General features: G+C 38.0%; 1 protein-coding gene across 5 annotated transcripts; it reads right to left on the reverse strand.

The window, feature by feature from the left end:
• Positions 1-835: 835 nt before the first annotated feature.
• Positions 836-25,402, reverse strand: LOC144661592 (semaphorin-5A-like). 5 transcript variants are annotated; one of them, XM_078522396.1, is made up of 25 exons: positions 25,273-25,402; positions 21,215-21,337; positions 17,058-17,163; positions 16,331-16,376; positions 16,124-16,174; positions 15,603-15,707; positions 14,973-15,081; positions 13,916-14,047; positions 13,492-13,613; positions 12,927-13,035; positions 11,851-11,908; positions 11,144-11,288; positions 10,687-10,886; positions 10,166-10,224; positions 9,433-9,512; positions 9,049-9,096; positions 8,147-8,223; positions 6,846-6,923; positions 6,635-6,684; positions 6,117-6,257; positions 5,703-5,924; positions 5,191-5,361; positions 4,257-4,403; positions 3,459-3,641; positions 836-2,959 (listed from the first exon to the last, which is right to left on the reverse strand). In XM_078522396.1, exons 2-25 carry the CDS (start codon positions 21,324-21,326, stop codon positions 2,583-2,585), a joined length of 2,928 nt encoding a protein of 975 aa, XP_078378522.1. In that variant the 5' UTR covers positions 21,327-21,337; positions 25,273-25,402; the 3' UTR covers positions 836-2,582. The 5 variants fall into 5 exon arrangements, with proteins under 5 accessions (XP_078378522.1, XP_078378521.1, XP_078378524.1 ...); XM_078522395.1 differs by lacking the exon at positions 25,273-25,402 and adding an exon at positions 23,392-23,481; XM_078522398.1 differs by lacking the exon at positions 25,273-25,402 and adding an exon at positions 22,472-22,566.
• Between the last annotated feature and the right edge of the window lie 789 nt (positions 25,403-26,191).

Genomic DNA, 26,191 nt, shown 5'->3' on the forward strand with positions numbered 1-26,191 from the left:
GTACATATCTAATAAACTCATCAAATATAATTCGTCTCTTCCGTTTACACTTTGTATTAGTCCATTCTACTTGCCCGGGAGTATTTTTCTATGAGCTCTACGCAGCGATTTCTTTTGATTTCTGTTCACGTCACGTTTATTCCTGTAGTTAGTTCCCATTTCCACTCGATTAGCGTTCGATCGCAACAGATGTGAAACAGCGAACACGTCAAAAACGATAACTTCCATACTACATCTTAGTAACCACAACTCGGCATCAACTTCAAGTTTTTTCCACCAAAATACTTGTTTTACAGGTTTGAGAAGTTAGCGACTCCGTAGTTCGTAACGGACCATATTTGTATTCTCGGTATTGGACTGGAGCTGGGGGGAATATCATTAAAACGAGTTTTCATGTCATTTGCATTTGAAAAGATTACCTGCATTAGCCTCCATTGCAAGCTAGTTCCAGTCCAATACCGAGTATACGAACATAGTCTAGTACTAAGCGATTGTTTAGTTTAAAATAAGCACAAAGACAAATTTATAAACAGCATTTATTGAAAACACTTCCGGGTTTAATAAATTATTTTCTTTTTATTGAATACATAACGTTATGTGAGATATTTCTGGACTGCAGTAACAAAGAAACGATAACCAAACGGGATTAACTTAGTAACATATAAATCCTTAGGGTATACAATTGGAAATAGGTTTACATTTTAACTCACGAATAGCATAATTATGAAGACAAAAATAACGTATAAAATATTTAACTGCCGAAGAGGAGCAGTGTCATCGAGTATATATTTTTTTGAAAAATCTTAATAAACCAGAAAACTTTCTCTAATAAAAATTGTATTAACGCTATCTAAATCATAGAAAGCAATTGAATTTGCAAAGAAAATCAAAATTTTCAACAAAAATTTACATTGTAAAAATTTTCAAGAGTCCGAGGCAAACGTCCCAAACTGCAATATAAAAACGAAGATCTAAAATTGTAGCCAAGTATTTTTCAAGCTTTTCAACGTAATCCAATTCCATTCTGGCCCTCGTTAGTCATTTATACTTTCGGCTACAATCCTGTTATTTGTAAACTACCGTTCTATTAATCAGACCATTATTTTCGGATTAAAAGCCTTCTTACGAGCTCAGAAACGTTTCCTGAGCTTCTCGAATTCATTATAACATTAGATGACTGTGCCCCATTTCAACGTTTTTCTAGAAAAATAAAATTCTACACAACAAAAACACAATACAAAAAAATCATGTATTATAGATATTTCGTCTTCTTAGACTACTATACAATAAACAATTAACAATCGTTTTTGCATCAATTGGTCACGTGACCTACTCCAACAAGAAAATAAACCGTTAAAACGTGCGCACAAGTTACTCAATACTTTGCGCTATTGTTGCACGAGTTTTATGTAAATGTTACAGATTTCGCAACGACAACGAGAAACGGAAAGAGCATTATTAGCTACAACACAATTTTAGGCCAACTCCCTTATAGAGACTCCTAATTTTTCGAACATCCCAATCTCCGTTTGTTTAATTGATATTTGATATTCCCATTTCTTAAAAAAGTACCAAAGGATAGGCAGGTCACGTGACCAAATGATGCAAAAAGAGACCTTTTTCTGGAGTTTTAAATCCTTTGTTAGTTGATAACTTATTCTATGGGATATAAAACCATTTATCGTCATATATACAACTACATATGGCGAAATTAAACGAGGAAATTATACTCCCTCCTTTAAAAAAACCTAACGCCTTTATCTACATAATAAATAAATAGTTGAATAAATATGAATAAGTTTCTTTAAAAGCGCAGTTTATATAACGCGTTAGGCGAAATGAAACGAATGACCAGATAATCTTTCGCGCAATTTGTTAACCCCTGTAGAAGGTACTAAGAAAAACAAAACAGTCTAAAGCGGTGTAAACAGGTATCACTTCCAGTGTCAGAATTTATAGCGTAATTACAAGTTACTGCACAAGAATATCTCTACAACAAAGAAAATCCCCCCACAAACCCACCAATATTGCGTGACACATTGCGTGATGTTGAGCCTTAAAACGATGACCTGCTGGCATGACGACGCATGCAAAACCTGGTATACTTTGGTCACACTCTAAGGTCTCTGCTCCTACGTGACACATTGCGTGACGTCGAAACTCAAATTGCAAAAATGCATCATGCTGGCGTGACGACGGTGTAACGAATTGACTCCCAGAAGCCAGACGTGTTGCACCGTCTAGACAGGTTTACTTTCTGTTAGTACCCCCTACAAATGTCAACGAAACACTATTTACAGCTCTAAACTATATTTACAATAACGTCGTTTAAGTTTAATAACAGCATAGCTAACAGAACAGGCGCCTTCTTCAGAATGTCTCTCTTTGTCTTCAAATCTTGGACAAGCAGTTTAAGTATTTACAGTGGAATGCTGGTTGGCTGATTTTTGTAACGATCTCTGAACAGCACCATGATGGATAGCTGTGGATACTTGCTTGTCCGCCTGCCCATAGCGCTACTGTCAGAAAAGGAGCGCTGTGACAAGTGTTCGTTCTCACCCCCCACCCCCACACCCCGGGGACTATACAGCTTCCGCGGAGCTTTCTTGTTTCCTAAATAACCGAAGCATCTTTAAAGGTGATGACGTCTTTTTTCGCGGATTTATGCTGTCTTTACTTGCCGTGCTTTGACTGCTTGACGTAGAAGGCGGCCCTCTGGTCGCAACCCCGTTTCCTCTTGGTATCGTTGAATACTTGCTACCGGTGGAGGTGTTATGAAGGCTGGTTTCTTCGGCTTTGGAAACATTGAACTGCTTTTGACGGCGTCTGTAGTAATACAGCGCCGCGCCGCATAAAATGATGGTAAACACACAGCCAATGACAGCAGCTCCGATCACGTGACCTATTCCAAGCTTTGATCCCTCAGAAGGCACCGGTCCCTGTCGCCTTCCTGATACACCTGAAAACAGGAATAGAAACAATCAAGTTTGACTTGTCTTCCTTGTTTTTCCTTCGCTTCAACCCACTTTTAAGGTCATTACCCTGAAATAGAACTGAACATAGATTTTCAATCAAACTTTGCCTACTGGTTTATTACTTTAAGGGAACTTAAATTTTGAAATAAAAAAGTGGGGTCCCCATATTCGTTTAGGAGCGGGAAGACCTTCTACATTCCACAAAATAATTCCTCTGCAAGTACTGGCAAAGTACACATTTTCAGTGATAATTTATTTTTCAAAAATAGGAATTGATCTGTTTGATCGTTACACCCAAAATATGAGGGGAAAAATGATAGGTCACCACACTCGTTTACGAAGGAAATGTTCCTCCACTGTCTTAAGAGGTTATTGTTATATTTCACCGAATTTGATGGCCATTACCTATGTCTGACTATGGCTTAAAATCCGTGAAACCGTCCCTTAAAAGTCAATGAGATTTCGGCCAATCAATTGACTTACCAGCAGATTGACAACTGCAAGTTTCATACTGCACAGTATTCGGACAATCTAAGACAGTGGGACACTCCCTGCGGCACTTGTGAATCCGGTACTTTACACCCAGATCACTCCCCTCGCTCAGATTTAGTTCGTGGTTACACTCGCACACAGACCACTCATCCCAGCTATCAACATCGACCGCACCTAGTCAAGAGAAACAACAGTCTTATTCAAGGGCCACGACTTGCTATTAACTAACTCATGATCGTCAACAAAATGTTTCAGTTGTTCTGTATATTTGACTTTATAGGTACCTGGATGATTCAAAACTTGGAACGACGAATTCATAACTTGCAAACGCGCAGAAAAAAGCTGGTACTGAAACATAGCTAAACATGAAAACAAGGGGTCTTCAAAGGTGAAAATTACGCTAATTCTCAAGCTCTCTTTTGTTAAATGTTAAATGGATGCATTAGAAAATTTTCTTTTCGCTTTCGAGATAACTAAGATGCTTTCATTAGTCAGAAATGGCCGGTCGGTCCGGTGGTTTTGAATGTTAAATGGGCCTTTTCAACAACATTTTCCAACAACTTAACTACAATAGTGTATAATAATTATTTATACCTTGACTGATTTAACAGGACAATTTGACAAACAACAGAATTTTGTTGAGTCGAATATACATGTCTAACCGGCTAATTCTGACTAATTGAAAGCGCCCCAAGTTGCAAGCAGAAAGGGACTGTAGATCTGCTGGAAAACAGAGGGACTGACTTTTTGCTGGTATTTCATGCCAACATGGCGGATAACTCAACTTACCTTTACATTTGTCGGACGTTGTTGGTTCACATTTTCTCTCTTGTATTCGTTCACCAACACAAGGCTCTACTTTACATTCCCTTCTTCTAATCTGAAATCCTTCCACAGAACACTGGCTCCAATCGCTCCATTTATCCCATTCTCCCTCTAAAACAAGAACAAAATAACATAACATTTTAAAACAAGATCTGTTCCTATAAGTAATGTAATTGATAAGTTTTCTCATTTATATTCCTCCTATTTTATTTATTTTCAACATTCATATATATTTTTGTCTTTTTTTATTTTTTTGCTCACTGTAATAGTCTGTTGTTTGTGTTTACCGACCTACACTTGCAGCCCGCCCTTTTTAACTCTATAATTATTTCATGAAGCCAGATCCCACTAATTTTTTCTTATGTAAAATATTAAGGAGTAAATAAAGTTTTGTTGTTTTGTTGTTGTTGTTGTCTGACTTGAACCACGACCCACAAACACGCTTGCTCCTATAGCGACTTAACTGTGCTGTAGCTCGAAAACAAAACACAGAGACAACTTTGACTTAAATGGAATGGATCTGAAAAAAATTGAGCTTGAAAAGATACCAGAATGCTATTAACAGCAATTTACAAAACGACTCCAGTTTTTCATGGTCTTAAAAATGACGCCATGAAACTTTTAATACTCAAGTGGAACCGCGGGAAAAGCGAGTGGTTTCACTGTTTCCGACAGTCATTTCGATGGTCTGTTTGAGTGTTATAGACCATAGAAAATTGTGGCTAGTCTGTTGTTTTTCAAAATATTGTCCAAACTTTACTATCGGATACGAGGGAAAACCAGTGCAAATCGCGCACGCGTGTCAAACCGACGAGTTCGTGAGAAATTTCGCTCCAAATACAATATCAGCACCACGAAATAAGTTAAAAAAAATACAAAGAATTAAGAAGTTACAAACCTCCGCAAAGATTAGGTTCTTTTTCACAATCAATTGTCTTGTTGGATATCTCCACAGATACGTCAGTTATTTTATGACCTGTCGCTTTACACAACACGTTAAACTGGACAGCCATGTTTACTGTTGGGTTCAAGACTCTTGTTGGATTTGTCCAAAGACGTTTTCCCTTCTCTGATAATCAAAAAGAAAAACAAAACAATGGTTACTGCCATGGCAACTAAAAGGCTGTTGTTGTTGTTGTTGTTGTTGTTGTAGTCCTACAAGCAGTCATATAATCATTTCCTAAGCACATTGTAACGGCAAAGAAACGACACAAACGCGGTTTTGGGGAGCTTTGTAATCGCTAGGAATTTATCTTGAAAAAGTTAACTAAACTATGAGACCACTGGCTTAGGTTCGGAGAGAAGTGATATTGAAAGGATTCTTGCGTCTGAGATTTCCGAGCTTATCTACAAAGGGGCAGGGAGGGAGGGTACCATCGGACTGAAACAGTATTCATGGTATGTCCTTACCTTCTAAACCCAAGCTGCAAGGCTCATACTGTACTGACTCCCCCACACATGGTCTCCCTCCTCTCTTAGGTACTGGGTGGGTACATGTTCGTGTCCGGTTTCTCACTCCGGCCCATGCCTCCGCTGAACACTCGCTCCAAGTCCCCCAAAAACTCCAGTTACCATGCTGCACCCCAAAAGTTTCCCATGCTTCTTTGCCCTCCCATCCTACACTCACATCAACTGCAAAGAAAAGAAGAAACCATTTTGTTACAACAAAAGTTAACACAACTAATACTATACTAAAACAATACTAAGATAAGCGCGGAATTCCGACTTTGAGGACCTAATCTGCGATTTTCGATGCCAACATTGCAAACAAACTTGATGACAATCTGAAACTGGTCAGGGAGGAGAGGTAGAGTATTTACTCACCCGTACAGTTTTGTAGTCGGAACTCATAACCACCCTCACAGGAGCTGTTTTGTCCGTTTGAACAGGGCCGCGCCTGACAACGGCAAAGATTACCATCACTCTGAACACAGCTTTGCCATGGAGACCACTCAGAAACTTCTTCTAAATAAAACAAAATTTCGCGACAAAAAGGAAACAGAATTAAAATAGCGAAAAATTATATACCTTCTTACATCCAGTGCTCGGGAAAATTGTTTTGTGAAGAAAGCGCAAATCAACTAAACAAGTCTTTTTCACCAAGATTTTACAATGAAGTCACTGTTGCATGTTGTCGTAGTCCCGAATGGCGTATTTTGAAAATTGTAGCCTTAATTTTTTCCCTAAAACCTTTCCACACTCTCAACAACCTTTGTTCCTTTTTGGCTTTCACTCAATATAATTGTCTTAAGATATTTCGCACAACATTAAACCTATAATCGTCTCATCGACCTTGTCTCGTATTTTAACTGAGTTGAAAGACTGATCAGTCAATAACTCACCTGTAAGCTCAGGACAAGTTGTCAAGTCTTGTCGCAATTTGCTTGGGTCTCTAAAAATGGAACATGAAACGGTTACTTTAACTACTTGTAATATAGCAGTTTTATAACGCATGAGCGCTCTAATTGGATGGATTAAGGGATGGACTGTTACATTTTTTTTTATGGGGAGGGGGGTGTTGAATAATACTGCAACTGCATTGACGGAACTAACCCGTGAGAGAGAATTGAAACACAGCGTCTTGTTTCTTTGTCCCATGCACAATAGGGATCAGCAGCAGATATACAAGAACTGAAATGAAACAATGCAAGAGTCACCGCATTAGTTCCAATACTATAAGTCCTATTTTAACGTAAGCAAACAATTATTAAAAAGTACAGCTGAAGGTTTTGTTTAGAGATGCGTGCCGACCAGATATCATTTTATGGCAACTGTTTAACCGGATTATTATACATTGTAGTCACTATCTGTCTTCTCATTGGCTAAGAGCCTACAGTTAATTCTGAGAATCAGCGCAACCTACAGATTAGTGAATAATCTGCTAGAGATTATTCACTAATCTGTAGGTTGGGCGCACAATGCATGATTTCCGAGAGGAATGTGGGACACATCTGACAGCGAAGGAAATTAATAGTTCATCGATTCGCTTCTTCAACCCAGCAAAACATTAACCTAAATTGAAAAATTGCTGGACAATATAATTTTCGGAAACACAAAATGACTGACAAAGATTGCGGAGGAACTATTCCACGAATACCTTGAGAGCAAAGCATTCAAAAGCAAGACGGCAAGTATGAATTAGTAGAACGGTTGTAGTCGCTTGTCCTTATTTTTTTCCAGAAAACAATGTATAATAAAACAATTATTAAATTCGGTTTTTGTGATATCCCGAATAATCAAGATCTCGGAAAATGTTATCAGCCTCAGCCTTCGGCTTCGGCTGATAACACTTACCTCGACCTTGATTATTCCGGATATCACAAAAAACCTCATCCAATAACTGTTTAAATGTGGCTATCGGCATGAAATAAACATAAGCGTTTTTGTTGTATTACCACATGCACAAGCTATTATCATTTGCTCTATCAAATGCTCCACACCTAATCACGCGTTTCGTGGGGCGTAACTTACCGAGGAATATTTATATTTTTTTGGACAAAAACTCGCAATAAAGAATCAGCATAAATTATTATTTCCATTATTTTGCCGGCACGGGGCAGAGGTCTTAAAGGACGAGTACATTGCGAAAATGTTTGTGGGACATCGACGTTAAGAATAAGGTAAAGAATAGGTGGCACACTGTCAAGATATCTGGATGTGATACAATTCTATCTTCTCGGAAGAAAGGAAACATTTCTTTTCAGTCGTTTCAATAACATATTTCTATTTCCGAAACATTTGTTTTCCGCGCTAGATTTGGAAACTAATATCTCCACAATAATTGTTCAATTGTTTGGCCATTGTTTTACACCATTCACTGACTCGTTCACTCATACATTGACACTCCAACTCACCTGTGATGTTCATGACTGCTGCACTGCTCTAAACTCAGCTTTGTAAGTGTTGTCCTTGAGCCCAAATAGAGAACATGCTGAAAATTGAACCAACATAACAATTTTACTTTGAAAACACTCAAAAATGTTTAGTAAGATTATCCTGTCATTAGAAACTAATCACAACACTAGACTTTTACAGCTTTCAATTTTAGCGGTGAAGGACAGTATAACAATTAGTATAATTTCAGAGGTGATTATAAGAATTGGGGCATTCTGATTGGTCAAGAAACTCGGCTTATGAGACTATAATCACCCCGCAATGAAATTTTCCTTCATTTGAAAGAAACCACTCCATGTCATGGATTTTTAAAACATTGGGAATTTTGCAAGTTGACTACCAAGGCTTTTGGACCGAAAATAGTTTCAAGAGATTGTTCTCACTTTGCCTTCGGCGAATAATTGTTATGATGTCGTGGAAGTTTAAAAGTTTCAGCACGGCAGCCGGAGAACCAACTATCAGCTGAAGGCGTCATCCCGTCACCAGAAATTGAATGTGCTCGGGGAGTTTCGTTCCCGACGTACCCTCATGCATTCCACCATCCCGAGTGTGATGGACTGTTTTCGGGGCGCCCGTGGGTGTTCGTGCCGTGTGCTGATTGGACAATGACAATCGGAAACTCTCGAGTGCTTCAACGAACATTTGCAAAATCGGCATTTGCCAGAAAGCTCGTAAAGTACTCATTGTGAAGTGCCAAAATACTGGAAATGCTACTGGAATTTGGCAGGAAACACAACAAACACTGTTGTCCAGATTAACTTGTCAACTTGATCTATGACATCTTCCGCTCTTAAACTCTATTCTTCCCATCATTTCAAAAAGTTAGTAAAAACATGCTCCAAAATTGACCAGAAAATCTTACCCGGGTCGTATCAATGGCCATTGCTTTGATGACTTCTCTCTTGTTAGACTATAAAAAGACAAACAAACTGTCACTTCTAAATTCAGGATTTATTTAAGTCTGACACCATGCTAGCAACTCATAAGTGCCGAAATCAGCCATAGCGTGCAATGAAACTACTGAAAGAGCTGCTATATATGGCATGTAATTTAAGGTTGACTCTTTTACATAAAAACAGGTCCTACATGAAATGGAATCTCTAAATAACGATTTCTAGGTAAAAGAAAAACCCAGTATTTCTCGTCAAAAGAGATATTGTAAACGGCCTCAGCATGACTGTTAACTACTTAAACAGGAGTAAGTAAATTTCTTATCTTACAGATGACACATTAAACTAACACTTACTGGAAAAATATCTAATTCAGTGAGAAGACATGGTTGATGTACACCAGCAGGTTTTGATATTTTAAGAACAGATCCTCTGTCTGCAAAATAAAGTGATATCTGTTTGTTACGTTGTGTTGTATGTGTTAAATAATGTGACACTCCTGTCTCACTGGGTAGGGCTGAATCGTTTCAAGTGGATGTTAAGGAGTCTCAATACGAATTTAATGGACTGACTGGGAACTCCTGTCTGTGTAACTGCGAACGCAATTGCGTTAATTTCTATTTCCTTTTTCACCTTGTCGTCTGATCGTACCGGGCAGTATTTATTATGTATACGTATAAAGAAAAAAGGTGGAAATTCTAAAAACGTGGTCATTGATCCCATTTTGATAAGAACTCGACTAAGCTTTTGTTAAAGCTAAAAGAAGTGGTTTTAATAATGAGATAGTAGCAAGGCAAGGTTCAATACTATTTTTCTTGTCCTGTCTTGACCAAACCGTTAATTTATTTTGGTATCCAATATCAACCCCCGAAAAAAAAAACGAATACTTCATCCCTTATTTTGATCGTAACACTGGGAACCCATTTTACACCTGCAGGGTAGAACAACAGTCCCCAGTCCAATGCAATTTAATGACGAAAACCAGTACAACTTGTATATGGAACCACGGATACCCTTCAACTCTCCCCATCAACAATCTGTCTTGAACTGTCCTATTCAAATTTACCAAGTTATATCAGCCTCGTTTACCTGTTGATGTGTATACAACTGTGTTCGCACCAACTTTATCCAAAGCAATAGCCGTCATCCTTCAAAAAAATATAACACATCACTGATTAGCATCTGTGTCAACTCTGCTGGATTGTCTACGAGCTTCCCTAATTCAGACCAAATCGTCTGGTCTCCAGTACGGATCCTTAAAACGTCCGGATTTGATGAAAAGAGATTTGGCGAAAAGAACGTATTTTCACACTTGCTTTGGCCGACCTTGACAGAGGGACGAATTTGGATAATTTAGAGCGTTTTTGTTCAGGTTAAATCAGCGGAGTTTTTTCACACTGTGTTAAGGTATCGATACTGAAGAGGTACTCTCATGAAAAATTGGCGATTAAGGAACTTTCCAAGAAAAGGAAACAACTTTCAGAGGTATTTTGGTGGCCTGGTTTAGCTGATAAAAATGTCCTGCACTCTTAAATAAAAACAGCGCTAGCCAACAAAATAAAGTACTATGAAAGGGTAATATTTTCAACATTCAAGCATTCAACACTGACCTGATGCCGTCCTTAATGAACCAAGCTCTTGCCACTTTCTTAGACTGAGAGTTAAAACTCGTGGGTTGTACTGGATCCTCCATCAAGGGATCATGCCTCAATTGTCGATACGCATTGTATGTCATTTTTCTTGTAGCCATCATTCCATCTGGAACTGCTACAGTGTTGGATGGATCAATGTACTTGGGATTCACTTTACACTATGAAAAGCAAAGATGACACCAAGTTTAAGGTGAGTTACTTAACCATGAGCAATATAAGGGTGGTAAAGTCACACCCATGCCTAACTGGTCCACACAGCTGGAGTTTATCCTGGATTCCAGTAACATGATGAGCAGTGCTGAGTGGCAGATGTAGGGGAGGGGCCCAGGCCCCCTCCTTATTTTTAGTAAAAGACTTTTTTTAAATGAATAGCCTCCGCTAAAATTGTTGGTGTACACAGGCAAACAATACTTACATCCTTGAAGTATTCCTGGTAATTGTTTGCTACTGTGACCCACTGTTTGGCTTGATTGTCAAACGACTTGAAAGAACTTTCGTCAAAAACATGATTGATGTCAGACAGATTGTACACACAAATAGCTGAAGATGGCGGCCCATTGCTGGAAAAAGAAAACAAATGAAATTTAAATGTGTAGTTCCATAAAATATCCATACCTCCCCCACGAAAGGGATTTTTTAAAAGAACCCCCCCCCCCACCCCCTCTGGAAAATTATTCCAGTTAAATTTCATACATTTCTTTAAAATTTTTGGTCTTTGAGACCTCCCACCCCCCAGGAAATTTCCAATCCCTTCTGCGGGGGGAGTATGGATATTTTCTGGAACTACACCGCATAATTAGACATTAATAAATTTCAAAAACAAATTAATTGAATGGTTAAATCACATTTCTTAGTAGTGAACAAGCAAGGAAAAGCAATTCTAGGCTAATTTGCATCAGCTGATTTCAAACATGTTAATGTCCGACTTAATTTTTAATTGACTCTTAGGATGTGGTGATGATGTCCATTCTTACAGCCAAACAGTATGTGGCATAATTATGTGGTTGAGTCCGTTGTTGAATGAAATCTTGATAAAAGTCCTGTGATTTCGTGTTTCTAGCCTGGTGCATGACTGGACTGGAAAAAAGCAGACAGCAGACGGATCAATTCTTCAACACTCACGGGTGAGAGATAAAAGAAGCATGAAACAAGTTGGTCTGTTTGTCCCACCAAACATCCTCTGTAAAAGGAAAATGAAAAAAGGCTTGTTAGAGCAGTTTTCACTTGAGTGTTAAAGCAAGGCGCCCAAAAGTGTGACCACTTTTAATTTATTCACATTCTTTCGTGCAGATTTAATCCAATCAAAAGCCCTGGATAGCTTGCAGTTGTTGACTTCTGATTGGATTAAATCTGCACGAAAGAATGTGAATAAATTAAAAGTGGTCACACTTTTGGGGGCCTTGCTGTAAAAATAATTAGTTATACTGCCAAAACAACTACTGAGAAAGCAGGTTTGCTTTGCACCAAAAATATACCGGTATTCTTCATAATAACTGCTCCCCAAAATGAAAAACTTTTTGGTTTGATCCCCCCTGTCCCTCTGAAAATTCCAGTTTGACTTCTTACTTTCCTTTCCAAACACCGTTTATGGGGTGGGTATGTATACCTGCCAACTTTTTCTGGGTCAAAGGCGTGAGATTTTTACCCTGAGAGTGCCAGAATTTCTGAAGACGAAACGACAATGTCCGAAGTATTTCGAAGACGTTCCGAACATATCCCGATCCCAGTGCATGGATGTTTTTTGCTAAACACGACCTCGTTCCCAATGCTTTTCTTGTCAAAACTCTGAGATTTCAGGGGAAAGTATCGTCATTTACTCATTTTACATGGAGTTTTCCTTTCTCACATTGGTTTGAGTTTACATTTTTTTGGAAAGTGTGTCGGTAATGGTTATTATAACTCACATTTTTCGACCAGGCATGAGAAATTGGTTCGAAAGCATGAGTTGGCGTGAGATCGAAGTTTTCAGCTCACAGGCGTGAGACTCACGCCCAAAGCGTGAGAGTTGGCAGGTATAGGTATGGATATTTTCTGAAACTGAACATTTGTTGTTGCATGTTAATTGCTTTTTTATAATTTTAGGTTCCAAAATAGTTGAAACCAACCAAGACAAGTTGGTTTTTTTCCTTAAGAGCTTGACAAGTAGCCTGTAAAGAACCTGTAACTTAGTTATAAAATATCAATAAAAAAACACTTACGAATTTCATTGAAATTTAAAGGAAAATCTCCTCCATCTGAGCAAGACAGTTTTGCCTTTTGAAAAGTGATGAAATTCTTTTTAAGAAAGTAATCACCACCATAGTCCCCCTGGAAACAAGACGAAAACAATTTCAGATTATAAAGAAATAAAAATGACATGTAAGTGACATGTAATGTCTCAAGCAAAGTATTTACTCGCAATAAATGAATTTTTTATCTTAAAGATCTTGAGGTTCATCTGTGGCCATGCACAACCTATCTTAGGATAAGTGTGATTTTTTTTAAAATTCAGTTTTGACTTTTACCATTCTTAGGTCAAACTGCACAAGGCACCCAAGGGGGTGGGGCGGGGGATTGGATTAATTTGGGTGGATGTTCTCTGCCCTCATACCTATATATAAGCACATTTTATCCCCCCCCCCCCCACAGAGCTGTGAACATTGAGCAGGCAGTGCAACCTGGGAAATGTTTGCTGCAGAATTCAGAGCCCAGCTGAGTGATTGATAGGGGCAGTCACTTAGTGAGAAACACTTACAAATATTATTACATTTTATTTGTTTGTACCTTACAAATTCTGGCCACCCTGGATATTTTCTGCTTCCCACAGCTAGAACATTCCCATGTCCGTTCACGGAAAAAGAAGTAAACATAATGCCCAATGATGAAACTTTTTACAAAGTGTACATCTAGTAGAAAGAGAAAGTGAAATTACAATGTTAACTCAGATCCACTGTTACTTAATTATGTAAAAAAAATAACTTTCCTAGTTAGCTGTTAATTGATTTGTTTTTACAATGTAATACCAAATGTTAATGCAACAGAATTTTAATCTATTAAATAATTGTAAATATTAATAAATTGATGTTCTGGTAAAAATTTTCAACTATGGAGACCAAGAGATTCTGTCTTTATCTGAGACTCCCAGATGATCCTAACATATGTGACAGTCATGGAATATTTTTGATTGACAGCTGTCAATCATACTAACCAGTGTAGAAGTCACTTTGATCCATCAAAGATGTAAAGACTTCACGAAGTTTGGGTTGTTTAAAACTTCTACTGTGGATCATTGATTTCCATGAATAAGGGTTTATTGTTCCTGTAAAGATTGTCCCATGTTCTGTGAAAAAAAAGAAAAGAAAAAATGATTTTCCTTGTTTACAAAATTATTGCAGTCAAGTAACAATAGGGAGGCGCTGTGGCCTAATGGTTAGCATGCTGGACTCTGGATCAAGCCGTCCGGGTTGAAGCCCTGGCCAGGCCACTAAGCATTGAGTTTTTGGGCAAGACACATTACTCTCATAGTACCTCTCTTCACCCAGGTGTGTACCGTCAAATTTACTGCTGGGGGGTAGTGGTGACTATTGGGGTTATTTTGCCTATTGCGATAGTATTGAGATAGTCGAATTGCTATTGCAATAGTATTGCGATAGTAGTGACACTATTGCGATACTATTGCGATAGTATTGTAATTAGTGAGTTTATAGCGTTGTAATCATTTCTTTCTCCAAGAGGGGGGTGGAGTTAATATTCGAGCCACCATTTTGAACGCAGATAAGGCCCTGGAGACGAGCGACGTCCGTGAAGTTTGCTTTTATGGCTTGTTATACAGTACAGATTCTGAAACAACGAACAGGAAGCCGAGAAACGACGGCAGAGAACAAGAGAGGCATTTTTAAATCAAGGAAAAAGTACTACAGGACACCATTTAAAAAACTATCGTAACTATCAATAAGTTGATGAAACAATCGCGATTGTTATCGAAAATTGAACTTGGGATCGATGCATCGCTATCGGAGCACTCCCAATCGCGATGCATCGATATTTCGATGTATCGTTACACCCCTACTGGGGGGTAACCTTGCAATGGACTAGCATCCCATTCAGGGGGGATTAGAAATACTCCTAGTCGCTTCACACATCTCAAACCGGGATAAGCTTCGACCTGATTGACTACTATGCTTAAACGCAGACTTAACCAAGTAACAGTGAATATTAAAATGTTCCAAAGCAGAGCCAAAGCTTATTACTGAGTTAACACAAACCTGTTATGATTGCTGTGTCATTCTGATCTGGACTGCTGGAATACTCAACATCAGCTGTGAATACCATTCCTTTGCTATCTTTGCCTGGGGCATCACTTAAATTCGTCCTCTGAGGATAACAAAAATTGTTACCGGTAATATATGAGTTATTGAATAGTAAGTTATTTGTAGAATAGGCGGTCTTACAGAGCTACAGTACTAGGACTTACAGCACTGCAACTAAACCTGTGTGGACAGATGCATTGTAAGATCATACTACAAAAGACATGTTAGGACCGTCACAAAGTGCGAAGCAGTGAAACGTGTGATTCATTCCGGTTAGCCTAAATAGCACTTCAGTTAGCCTACATGGCACTCCAGTTACTGTAGCGTAAATAGCACTCCAGTTAGCCTACAGTTAGCTTACAGTGGAGGTAGCTTGCAATTAGCCTTTTTATTTCGAGTAGAGATGTCTGCCTTGCATGCCTTGCTGCCTTGCTTCGCTGCTTCTGCTGAAAATAGCTCCTAGCCTTTGATTGGTTAAAAAATTCAATTGGCATCCCATCACTGATTCTAACTTTAAATTGATACATTTCTTTTTTCATAGAGGAATTCATTAACAATATCATAGACACTTAAACAGTCACATACATTTCTCCAAGCACAGCCAGCTGTCATTGGTGTTCCAGTCCAGCAGAGAAAAATCCTCTCATTAAACGGTAACATTATCTTGACATAATCATGGCATTGGTCATCCTGCAATCACATCACAGTACACTTAATTAATAACAACAAATTGGATAAATACTGTATTTTTAATGTGCTTTTGCATGTTTTCTGCTTCCCTTAATTTTGTAGCTCCTTGTGGTGAGTATAAGTCTACTTTTGTATGTTTTGGGACATATTAATTCTTTGCCCTGAAAGGAGGAACGGCATCTTTTTCCTGTTTTGCCTCTGTCTGTCTGACTGTCAGTGTCTCAGTCTGACTTACTCAGTGTGTCTGTCTGTCTGTCTGTCTGTCTGTCTGTTTGTCTGTCTGTCTGTCTGTCTGTCTGTTTGTCTAGTAGTTTTAATTTAAACTTCAGGTTGAGCTGTTAGGTTATGCATTCCCTAAAGAGAAATCTCTAGATTTTGATCTTGTGCAGGTTGATTAGATAATTACCCATATTTACCTGTTTTCTGTCACACGCACTACTGGTGGCTGGGTTTGTTAAATTCCAAGACTGAAAGAGAATGGGTAATGGTACCATAATTATACTATAGCTTTAAAAATGTATCAAATATGACCTAATATTCTTTGCCATGTGTAACAGATTTACCAGACAACAGGCCTTGGTACAATTGAAGACATTGTAGGGTACCATTAATTAAAAGCTCACCTTGAAGTCATGAATGTTCTCTAAATCCAATAGGAATGCATTATCTCTGCAACAAAAATATTAGAGCTTATTTTTAAAGAAATAAAAAAAAAAATTCAAATCTTAAGGAGCCTCCCTATAAAACATTTTTGAACCCCCACCCCCACCCCCACCCCCAAAGGATGGCTTTACACCCCTGTTCAAGGATGCATGTGACAATCAAAGTTTATAGAAGTTCTTTATGCAAGCCAGCACAATCTTACTGGTTGTTTTTAGACCCTTGTTGGTGGTCTAGACTTTCTGCATTGAAAGTGGTAGGCAAACAACTGATGAGCAAACCCAGTGGGATATCTTACACATCATCAAATAAATCATCATCTAACATTAAATTATAATAAAAAATAGATAATTAATTGATATAACCAGAAGAAAATTTAAAGACATATCCACTTAAATTATTACACTTATCCAGGGCTGCAATAACTTTTTCACATAATAAAAGGACATATGTACATAGGACACCATGTTGGTCGGACAAAACAAAATTGTGGTTGGGCTGATTTTTGTTCATCGTTGCTGTAGAATGATTTATTATTAAAAAATTGTGTCCAACCACACTTGGGATTTCGTCGAACATGAGCAAATTTTGGTCTGCCAATGTCTGATGACCGACTGTTATTTGCAGCCCTGTTAAGCGAAATGCCTTGACAATTAATCTTGAAACTGCTATTGTAAAATTCCAACTTACTTTGCTCCAACAAGAAGGTGATTGTTCTTTTCATCAACTGACAGCAAAGAAAAACTTCCACTTTCTATTTCTCTCGTGTTCAGTGTCTCTACATGGCTCTTGATTGCTGTACAAAAAATTACACATAAAAGGTGATATTCCTTTAACTCCACATGTACAATATCACATGTCCATATATCAATTGTCATCATCATCCGTCTTGTTACACCATTGAACGCTTAAGGCCTTGGTGTGTTTCCTTCTTCCCCCCCCCCCCCCAAGGTCAAAGGAAAATGTAAATTTTGAGGTCCTTTTTAGGGGGGGGGGGCGATTGAGGTTAACATTTTTAAAGGGAAACGCTGGGGTTTTTTTAAAGGGGTGGGGGTGGGAGGGGCTTTAAACCCAAAAAACTCTCCTTAGAGAGGAAGGGCCGGTCCATAGTCATTTTATACCGGTTCACATATTAACCGACATACAAATTTTCCTACTAGTCTCAATTTCTTACAGTACTGAAGGAAATAAGAAGACTAAAGAGAAGAAAGAAGACTGAGTTGGGAGAATGTTTTTCAAGATGATAGCTGAAGACAGTACAGTTGATGATGGGACATATAATTATATACTTATTCACTGACTAACATGAAAGTTGTCAGATTTTCAAACCAATTTTTTTAAATAGTGTGCTTGAATGGTTGATCAGTTTTTATCACCTCTTAACTCTAAAATTTATGGAATTTAGGTTAATCCTGTTCTTCACATCTCTTTGGTTAAAGTTTCAGAAGCTTTTTGTTTATGCAGCTGGTACAGCCCAAGTGTGGAGATAATTTTCAAACTCTTAGACATCTAAAATTAAAAATATTTAGTGACTTGATCTGAAAAGGGCATGCATAATCTATTTTCATCAGTTAAGCCGCTTATAGTTGAAGGAGTTCACAGTTCCTTTACCACAGCTGATGATTCTAACTGATACAATCCATGATAAATAATTTTGTTGCAACACTAAAGGGTAGATGTTATGTTCAATTTTATCCATGACATAAATAATTTTTATTTTCCTTTGTTTTTGGGTATGGTAATGTATGATGAGTTTAAAACAAAGGAAAATTGAAACAGAACAGCCCTACATGAAGCTAAAATATCTGACGACACTAGCAATCTTATAATTAAGACCATCTGCAACCCATGAGAAAATTAAACTGATCACCTAAGAGTTCCAATGAGCATTCCAAGCTAATTGGAAACACTCTGTTGTGATCATTAATTATTTGCCAACTGCAAGTTAAACTTGTCTAGAAGTTCCATTTTATGAGTTGACACATAATACAGGTCAGAATGTCACATTGGTGTAACTTTATTCTCAAAGTCTGCTCTAATTGCATTTGGAATCTTGAGATAACAAATTCCCAAACAATATGGCTTTTCAATCTGCCAAGATCAGTTTTCCTGCTGCAAGCTAAAAAGCAATAGGTGTGTTTATGAGTTACAAATTTCTCCTACGCTTAACGTCTGGAATACTGAAGCCTGGTTTTTATAATGTGATAGTGTTTCCATTTAAACAGGTTAAAACCAGTTCGGTATTAAAGTATTAGGAAGTATTATAAATAATGCCAAGCTTAATTAGTAGCTTGAGTGTTAATACATTTAAAGTTGAATATCTGGCAAGCCTTTTTAATATGCTCATCTAGCATCCAATTACTTGAGGCTGGCAATAAATTGAGGGGCAGCTTTTATATATTTTGTTGTTCCAGAACATATCTATACCCCCTCCCTCCATGAAGGTTTTTTGGTTTGAGCCCCTCCTCTGCCCCACCCCACCCCACCAGAAATTCCAGATTGGCTTCATACTTTCTTTAAAAAGTTTTAATTACTTTTTAAGACCCAAGATCCTGACCCAGTTCTGTGGGGTGCGCATGGAAATTTTCTGGAACCACACATTCAAGGAAATACCATGGCATGTTATATGACCAATGTTAAAGCCCAAACTGCAAATGACTTTAATGACTAGGCCCAATGGTGATCAAAACCTTATTATTTTCTCAGCTTAACATTTAAGGTGAAATCAATTAATGTTCTAGCACCTTCAATAAATTAGGCAACTATCCTTTCTCTAAACTTTGAATGGATTTTTTTGCCCTTAAGGACGTACAAACCAATTTTATCATTAACTAGACCATAAAATCAGACTGGGCGGAAATTGTTTTACATAATAAGAAATGAATGAATGGCGACAATGGCACACAATCAGGAATGGTCAGAAAATTGTGTGCTGCAGGCAAAATTGGTGAGTGGCTTAAAAGCACATCACGCATACATATGTATGTATAATTGGCACTTATTATGAAGTCCTGCTGTGGGGGTAAGGTACCGGTAGGTGGTTCTGGAAACACAAATTATATGATACCTTGGTGTTCATTTGGGATCTGTTACTTTTACCCTTTTAAAGAAAACTAGATTCATAATATAAATTTATTGTTTCTTAGATTTGCCCGATACTTCTCAAACTCATTACTAATCCATCAAGTTAAAAAAATCATAACTGAGAAGGAGGTTTAGATACGCGGTCTTAATTGGCGTTTACCCCATAGTTTTAGTTTCGATTGAGAAGGTATATCAAACACTCAAGACGGTGTTTCATCGGCTATCCAAACACCTCGAATTTTCGTCAAAAATACTCCACTATGCATCGTATTTTCAACTCTCTTCTCAGTGTTTGGATATCCCATTGAAACACTGTCTCTTGTGATAATTATTACTTGACCATCACATTACTGCAGATTGTCGAGGTTCAGTATAACATTCTTTTTGTGTTAATCCCACAAATTTGATGGTTCATCAAGACAAATTTATGTAATTTGCAGCTGATGGTTTTCTTCATTCTCATCACCTCTTTCCTTATAATGTATTGGCACTTTAAGGAGAACTTATACATTGGTCACTTTGGAAGTTGAACCCTATGGGAGTGGCACTACCCCTCCCCACTGAATCCTGACCCAGCCATCTACAAACATGCAGTTCTGTTTTCTGTCACAATTAAGACAATAGAAGTATTGAACCAAGAAACTACTCTGTATACCAAACGAGGACTATGCATATATTTAAATCGCCTACTTCTTTTAGTCAAAAGAAAAATCCGAAGTCAAATGAACTTCGGCTCGTACTCTATTTGTTAAAAGGAAAACGCGCTCCCCTTAGTTTCACGGCAATTTTCGTTAAGCCCCTTCTGTTTACTTTGCAATCTTGTAAATGAAATATTGATGAAAAGCTAATTGAAACCAGACCACTCTTTCAAGCTGTTTCGTCTTAAATTTCACGTTGCAAAAACTGCACTGGGAAATTCACGCAATTATTATTTTAAACGCTAAAACAAATACCAACCTTAATTATGCCGTATTAAAAAACATCACAAAGTGTGCACGAGCTAGCGAATTTTCATTCAATTCTAAACAAAGGATCTAAACCGCAAAATCTTATACAGAAAATTTGCATTTCAGTCTTGCACCTTGGCTGAATGACGTTTATTTGCATGCTGGTGTTTTAAATTACTTCGCAAGATTTCTATTGCAAATAAAAACAATCATTATGAAGAAATAAGTTTGTATATAGCTAGCGACTTCGTGCTGGATCAGAACTCATTATCGATACCTTATCATTTAGCGGTTTAAATAAATTCGATCAATATCAAATATATTCAGCTACTTCCCGAAGTAGATTTATCAACTAAAAACACTTAACGTCGCAAAATGTTGAAACGCCATATTGATTTTTTGTGTGAGTTAATTTTCCGGTTGTGTAGGTTTTTCGCGATTCTGGCATTTCATCGCAAAGCAATTTCTTTCTTCAATGGAAACTTTACAATCTGTCTCACTTGTGTTCAGTAATTTTTGGGATTCCCTCCAACTGCGAGGGTCTATTGATGGAATACAGAGTTAAGAGGGCACTACGTTTCCAAAACAAGCTAAAACAATGCACTTCAACCGTCTGCCTTTATTTGGATCTCTTGGAAAACAACTGATATTAAAAACAATGTTTCGCCAAAACATTAGGGAACCAACGGAGAGCTTTCTTACAAGAAAACAGAACCTTTCAACGAAGTAATCCTTACACGAGGCTAATTCTTACAATGGGTACATAAGTATACAAAGCGTACGGACATACGTATGCATGCATGATTTAAAGCATACCTTCAAATGAAGTCCTCGCACGCGAAACTGCATTCGATGATTCTTCGCTCCAAGCGGGAAACGTCGAGAAATAAATGAAAAATACCAAATATCGTCCGCTGAATGGAGTCATCTCTTGCAGTTCTGCAAAGCGATCAAACAATAGGTATTACAATCCTTGACAGCAGACGCGATGACTAGCTGGATGTGTGTCAGAGTAAGGTCAAATAAGCAGGCTTTAATTCCGCTTTTACGCACTAGACCGATGCAATCACCAAACTCAAGTTTCACAAAACAAACCAGGTTGTTTGTAGATAAAATGATTTGGCGCTAGCGTTGCGCATCGAGCGACAAGTCTCTACTTTAAAGTAGCGTTTACACCTGCGTTTACTGTAATACTACTAGCGAAATTTACCTTATGTACGCTGAAAGAGTCGTACAATCTTTAGACGAAAACTAACTCCATTGAAACCCAATATGCCTCCGTAACTTGCCCCCACACTACAATAGGTTCTTCATATATGGATTATCACGTTTTGTGCCAAAAGTTTCGCCTTTCTTGTTGAAATAAGCGCTAACACTGTCAAGATCGCAGCAGAGTTTCGGCTATTAAGTTAAGGAATGCTGAATTACTAAATACGCTAATAAACCCACCAAAACCATATAGGGACACAAATTGACAGAGGTACTTTTAAATTTGAATTAATGAATAGAACTTACCACGCACGGCGTATAAAAGCAGTGCTCAAAACCAATCGACAGTCTCGAGTTCCCACAAATTGAGTTTTCTCAACGATTGCTAAACGGTAATACGATGGGCTGTAGCGAGTTTAGTCAATAAAGCGAGTATAGACTTCTATAATGGAAGCCCATGCATCAATTTCGGCCCGTCACAGTTCCCGGAATATTGCTTCGGATGATCAAAACTTCTTCGACTCAATTTCAAATATTTATCATTTGGCTCCACTAGACGTTTGGTCTCCGTGGTTTCTCATTACGATTTCGTTCGCATATTGGTATGTTGACAAATGACAACACTCAAATTATCGCACTGTTCTATTGGACGACAAAATCAATACATGAGTGCCAAATGCATTTGCATTTTAAAACCAGTTTTGCCGCCCTTTCGGTGTGTAAAATGAATGGTGACAGTTATGCCCTGAAAAACACGCAATGGATCATAGAAAATTCGATTTCAACTTGACACATTTCAAAATAAGCCCGAGCGCAATTCGTAATTTTAAAATTAACACCGAAAAAAATCTTCAAACTTCGTACCTTTAGTTATTCCTTGCTCCCCACGTGAATAAATGTTGCTTAATAATTCGGGAAGAATTTACTCGGTACATACACACTGACGTATTAATTACAGGTTTCCGAAATAGCGCATGCTGTAATAAACAACGGGCGTCGATTCCATCTCACTTTGTGGGCTTCCCTCTTCCGGTACAGTTTAAACCACTTCCTCTCTATTTTTTGTTGCCAAGCAATCCATCAATCCGTCGCCGTTGGTAAGCTTTTTACGAATAACAAAGCATTAAACACTTACTTTTAATTTAATTTTAGTGACTATTGTACTTTTCTTCCGCGAGCGTTGAAATTTGTTCTGGTTGATATTCGTTGTTGCACGCGCAAACTATTATAGCAGTGATATAGGTAAGCCAGCGTACTTGATATTTTAATATTCAGTACAGATATTGTTGTGTCTGGTTCTAAGAAAGCTTTAATGGCTATATAAAGAAAAAACAGCTGTCTTTTTGTCAACTAAAATGCAAATTACGGTTATATTATATTTTCCTTTTCTCGTTAAACTCAAATTTGTCTGAGGTTCGATCGATCGTTTGAAGGCAATCAAGGGCAGGATAAAATAAAGAAATGAACTTATTCTGTGGTTGTATATAGGCAGCTAGCCCCGAAACAATTCCAAACTCTACAGATGGTATGAACAAACATACTCTCAAGCATATAATTTCTTTTTCTTTCTTCAACGACAAATAGACTACAAATAAAACGTAATGTAAACCTTGAGTCATGACCGCGTGGTCCGTATATTTTGAACCTGAGGGCGGACAAAAAACTGTTCTTCCGTCTCAAGTCGCGGTCCCTACGTGATCGGTTAACCAGAACCCAACGGGTAGCTTTTGTGAGTCAAATTAAAAGCAAAGACCGTGTAAATACTACATAATCCCTTTACATACCTAAGAATTCAGCATTAGAATCTTTTGTGTACCTCTTGCATGAAAGAAAACATGTCAATGAATGAAACGGTGAAAACCGGTGCCCGGTCTCCGCGCATTTTTGGACTACACGTTCAGTGATCGGTATTTTTATTCACAGTGTATTTGTTGACGTGCTGTACAAGACAGCCAAGCCAAGTGGCTTGTCTAAACCGTGTCATTTTGGCTTGTAGATAATGATCTTGTTACTTCGTTTGCTGATATCTGTGGATTAGGTGTCATCTCGGCCCACAAGTTCGATAAGACTCCCAGCTTGCCGGCGGTATGATCTCTTGCAAGACCTTTTCTATTTAGGTCACGTTTTTTCAAAAGACAGCTGGAGTTGCCTCGCTATGTGATATGTCGTTATATTTGTTTTGAATTTTAGTGCTTTAATAAAACATTCAGGAAAACCACCCACGAATCACTATTTTAAAAGCTATCTGGGTTCCATTCCCGGCTTTCCAACCAAAATTACACTTTTTTCTCAATAAAATTGCAAAGGCGTTTAATAGACTTTTCTCGACCAAACAATCATAAATTTTGACTCTTCTTTTAGTTCACAAAGCATGCCCTCTTCCTTTCTTTGAGATATTAATTCTTTCAGTCGTGCTAACAGAAAGGATGTACAGCGTTGATCGCAATTTTAAGCTAATTGTCAGAAGGGATTTTGGAGCAATGAGGTGAAAATTGTACTTTGCCACGCCCTGCCATTTATTTGTTCCGACTCTGTATCTTTTGTCTTTTCTTTCCGTTAATTATCTGGAACGATAACTAAACATTTATTTTACCACAGCTCTTGAGTGACTAGCATATGGAAGTAACGACCACAAGACTGAATCGCCAGCGCTCTTACATGACAGATATTCGCAGTGCCGCCGGAAAATGATGGAAGAACCCAACTTCCGGAACAGAAATTTGACACGATTCGTAGGAAATACGTGATTAGTTCGATACGTCTGGGAAACGGTTAAAATTTTTCAAAAGAAAATTAATTTTCATGTTCTTCGCCGTGATTAAAATTTAGAGAAAAAATCGTTGAAAATTCGAGACGATACTGATTTTTACAGCGCTGAAATTAAGTGCTTTAAATCCTGTGTGCACTTATGGGTCACAGTAAAATCAAGATCGATTACGTCAAATAGGCAAAACCGAAACCAGGGAAGGAATTGAAAGTAAGGAAGAACGTAAATAGGTACGTTGATAATCTGACGCTCTTGACATCACTCAAAACACTCCTACTAAACCATTTTGCTATAGCAAAAGAACGCAGAAAAAAATTAATAAGGCAAGCATATGCATTCGTAAAGGAACTCACATCCAGGCATATTTCGCAAATCAGGAACTACAAATTATACTATGTCACATGTCATCCAAAAAGCATCATCCCGCCGAAATGAATGAAACTAAAAAGTACTACTTTCCAATAAAGTGTAAAATTGAAGTAGTCCGAAAGATAAACGAATATTTAGATGGTGGGTAGTAGCCCCTTTGAATATAATCGTAATTAATATCGCTGCACCCTTTTTATAACGCACGACAAAACGCACTATTAAAATTTTATGCAGTATAGGTGAGTTGCGCAATATTTTAAATTCGCAAAAATATTGATAACAATTAATCCTGATCGATATGTAATGTAACGTAGAAAGAAAGAAAATATTCAGATCTCCGGAGTCATATGCTTTAGTTCTTCGTGTAAAGTGAAATGAATAAAAACGTTCCCTTTATATCAGATAAATTCGTTATCACGCTCGAAATGAGTCGAACAAAACCTACCGGCTGAGTTAAAAAATCTTCCGGTTGTTTTTCAGTGTGGGTCACTTAACCATAAAATACGACATAATCTCTATAAAAGCGTACCTCTCAGCTAAAGTAATGTTTCTTCTCGATCAAAATCCTGGAAGATCAAGATCGCCTGCTGAATGAATCCTTTTTACAAACTTATTCGACAAGCTCTACTGAGCATGAGTTTGTTGTGTCTAAAACATGACATGTTCCCTGTTCTATAAAGAGACCGTATTGCCCTGTTATCAATATCCATTGCAAACCTGTCAGTCACACTGCTCTGTACGTGACGCACGTGCCCATGTTCATTTCAATGCTCGGGTGACCTGGGCCAGAACCTTTCTATTGCAATGTTTGTGATCTGTTGGTGTGTGGTCGCCTTTTCAGTATTTTTTATTCAATTTAATTCTAGTGATCTAATTTATTGAAATACAGTAAACTCTTTCTAAGACAGACACCGTCGGGGCCGGCTCTAACTGTACGTTTGAGAAGAAGTGTCCGTCTTATAGGGCGTTTAGTAACAGTAAAATGACTGAAAAAGGGATAAGAGGGACAACACCAGGTGTCCGTCTTATAGAGGAGGTGACCGTCTTATAGAGGTGACCGTCTTATAGAGGTGTCCGTCAAGAGAGAGTTGACTGTGTTTTAAAGGGATCTACATCCAGTTAGAGTATTGGGTTGGAATCAACTCTGAACTAGCGGCGAAAGGGCATGCTTTTCCTCGCGAGCGTGATTTCAAGTGAATAACCCTTTTGAACCATTAAAAGCTTTTTTGTTTTTGAAAAGATAACACTTTTCGTCACCTTGAGAAATTCGTTTTTTAAATAAGCTTACAGACAGGATACACAACTTCCATTGTATGCGCATACGTACAGATCCGTCAACAGTACTTTGAGGGCAAACAAATCGGGAGAAAACTAATCATGTGTTCCTTGACACACCCTCGGCCTCTAAAAATTGTTTTTGCCTTTAGTGGATGTCTTTAGTTTCTTTT

Source organism: Oculina patagonica, chromosome 7 (genome assembly GCF_052425735.1).
Source record: "Oculina patagonica isolate OP01 chromosome 7, crgOcupat, whole genome shotgun sequence".
NCBI classification, from domain to species: domain Eukaryota; kingdom Metazoa; phylum Cnidaria; class Anthozoa; order Scleractinia; family Oculinidae; genus Oculina; species Oculina patagonica.

Bases quoted from the DNA above. Each gene is read 5' to 3' on its own strand.
- LOC144661592 (XM_078522396.1), bottom strand. From the start codon at position 21,326: ATGACTCCATTCAGCGGACGATATTTGGTATTTTTCATTTATTTCTCG. The intron at 6,924-8,146 runs GTGAGTTGGAGT...GTTTCATTTCAG, and splicing joins AGCAGTCATGAACATCACAG to TTCTTGTATATCTGCTGCTG. The intron at 6,258-6,634 runs GTGAGTTATTGA...TGTTTTATTTAG, and splicing joins AACTTGTCCTGAGCTTACAG to AAGAAGTTTCTGAGTGGTCT.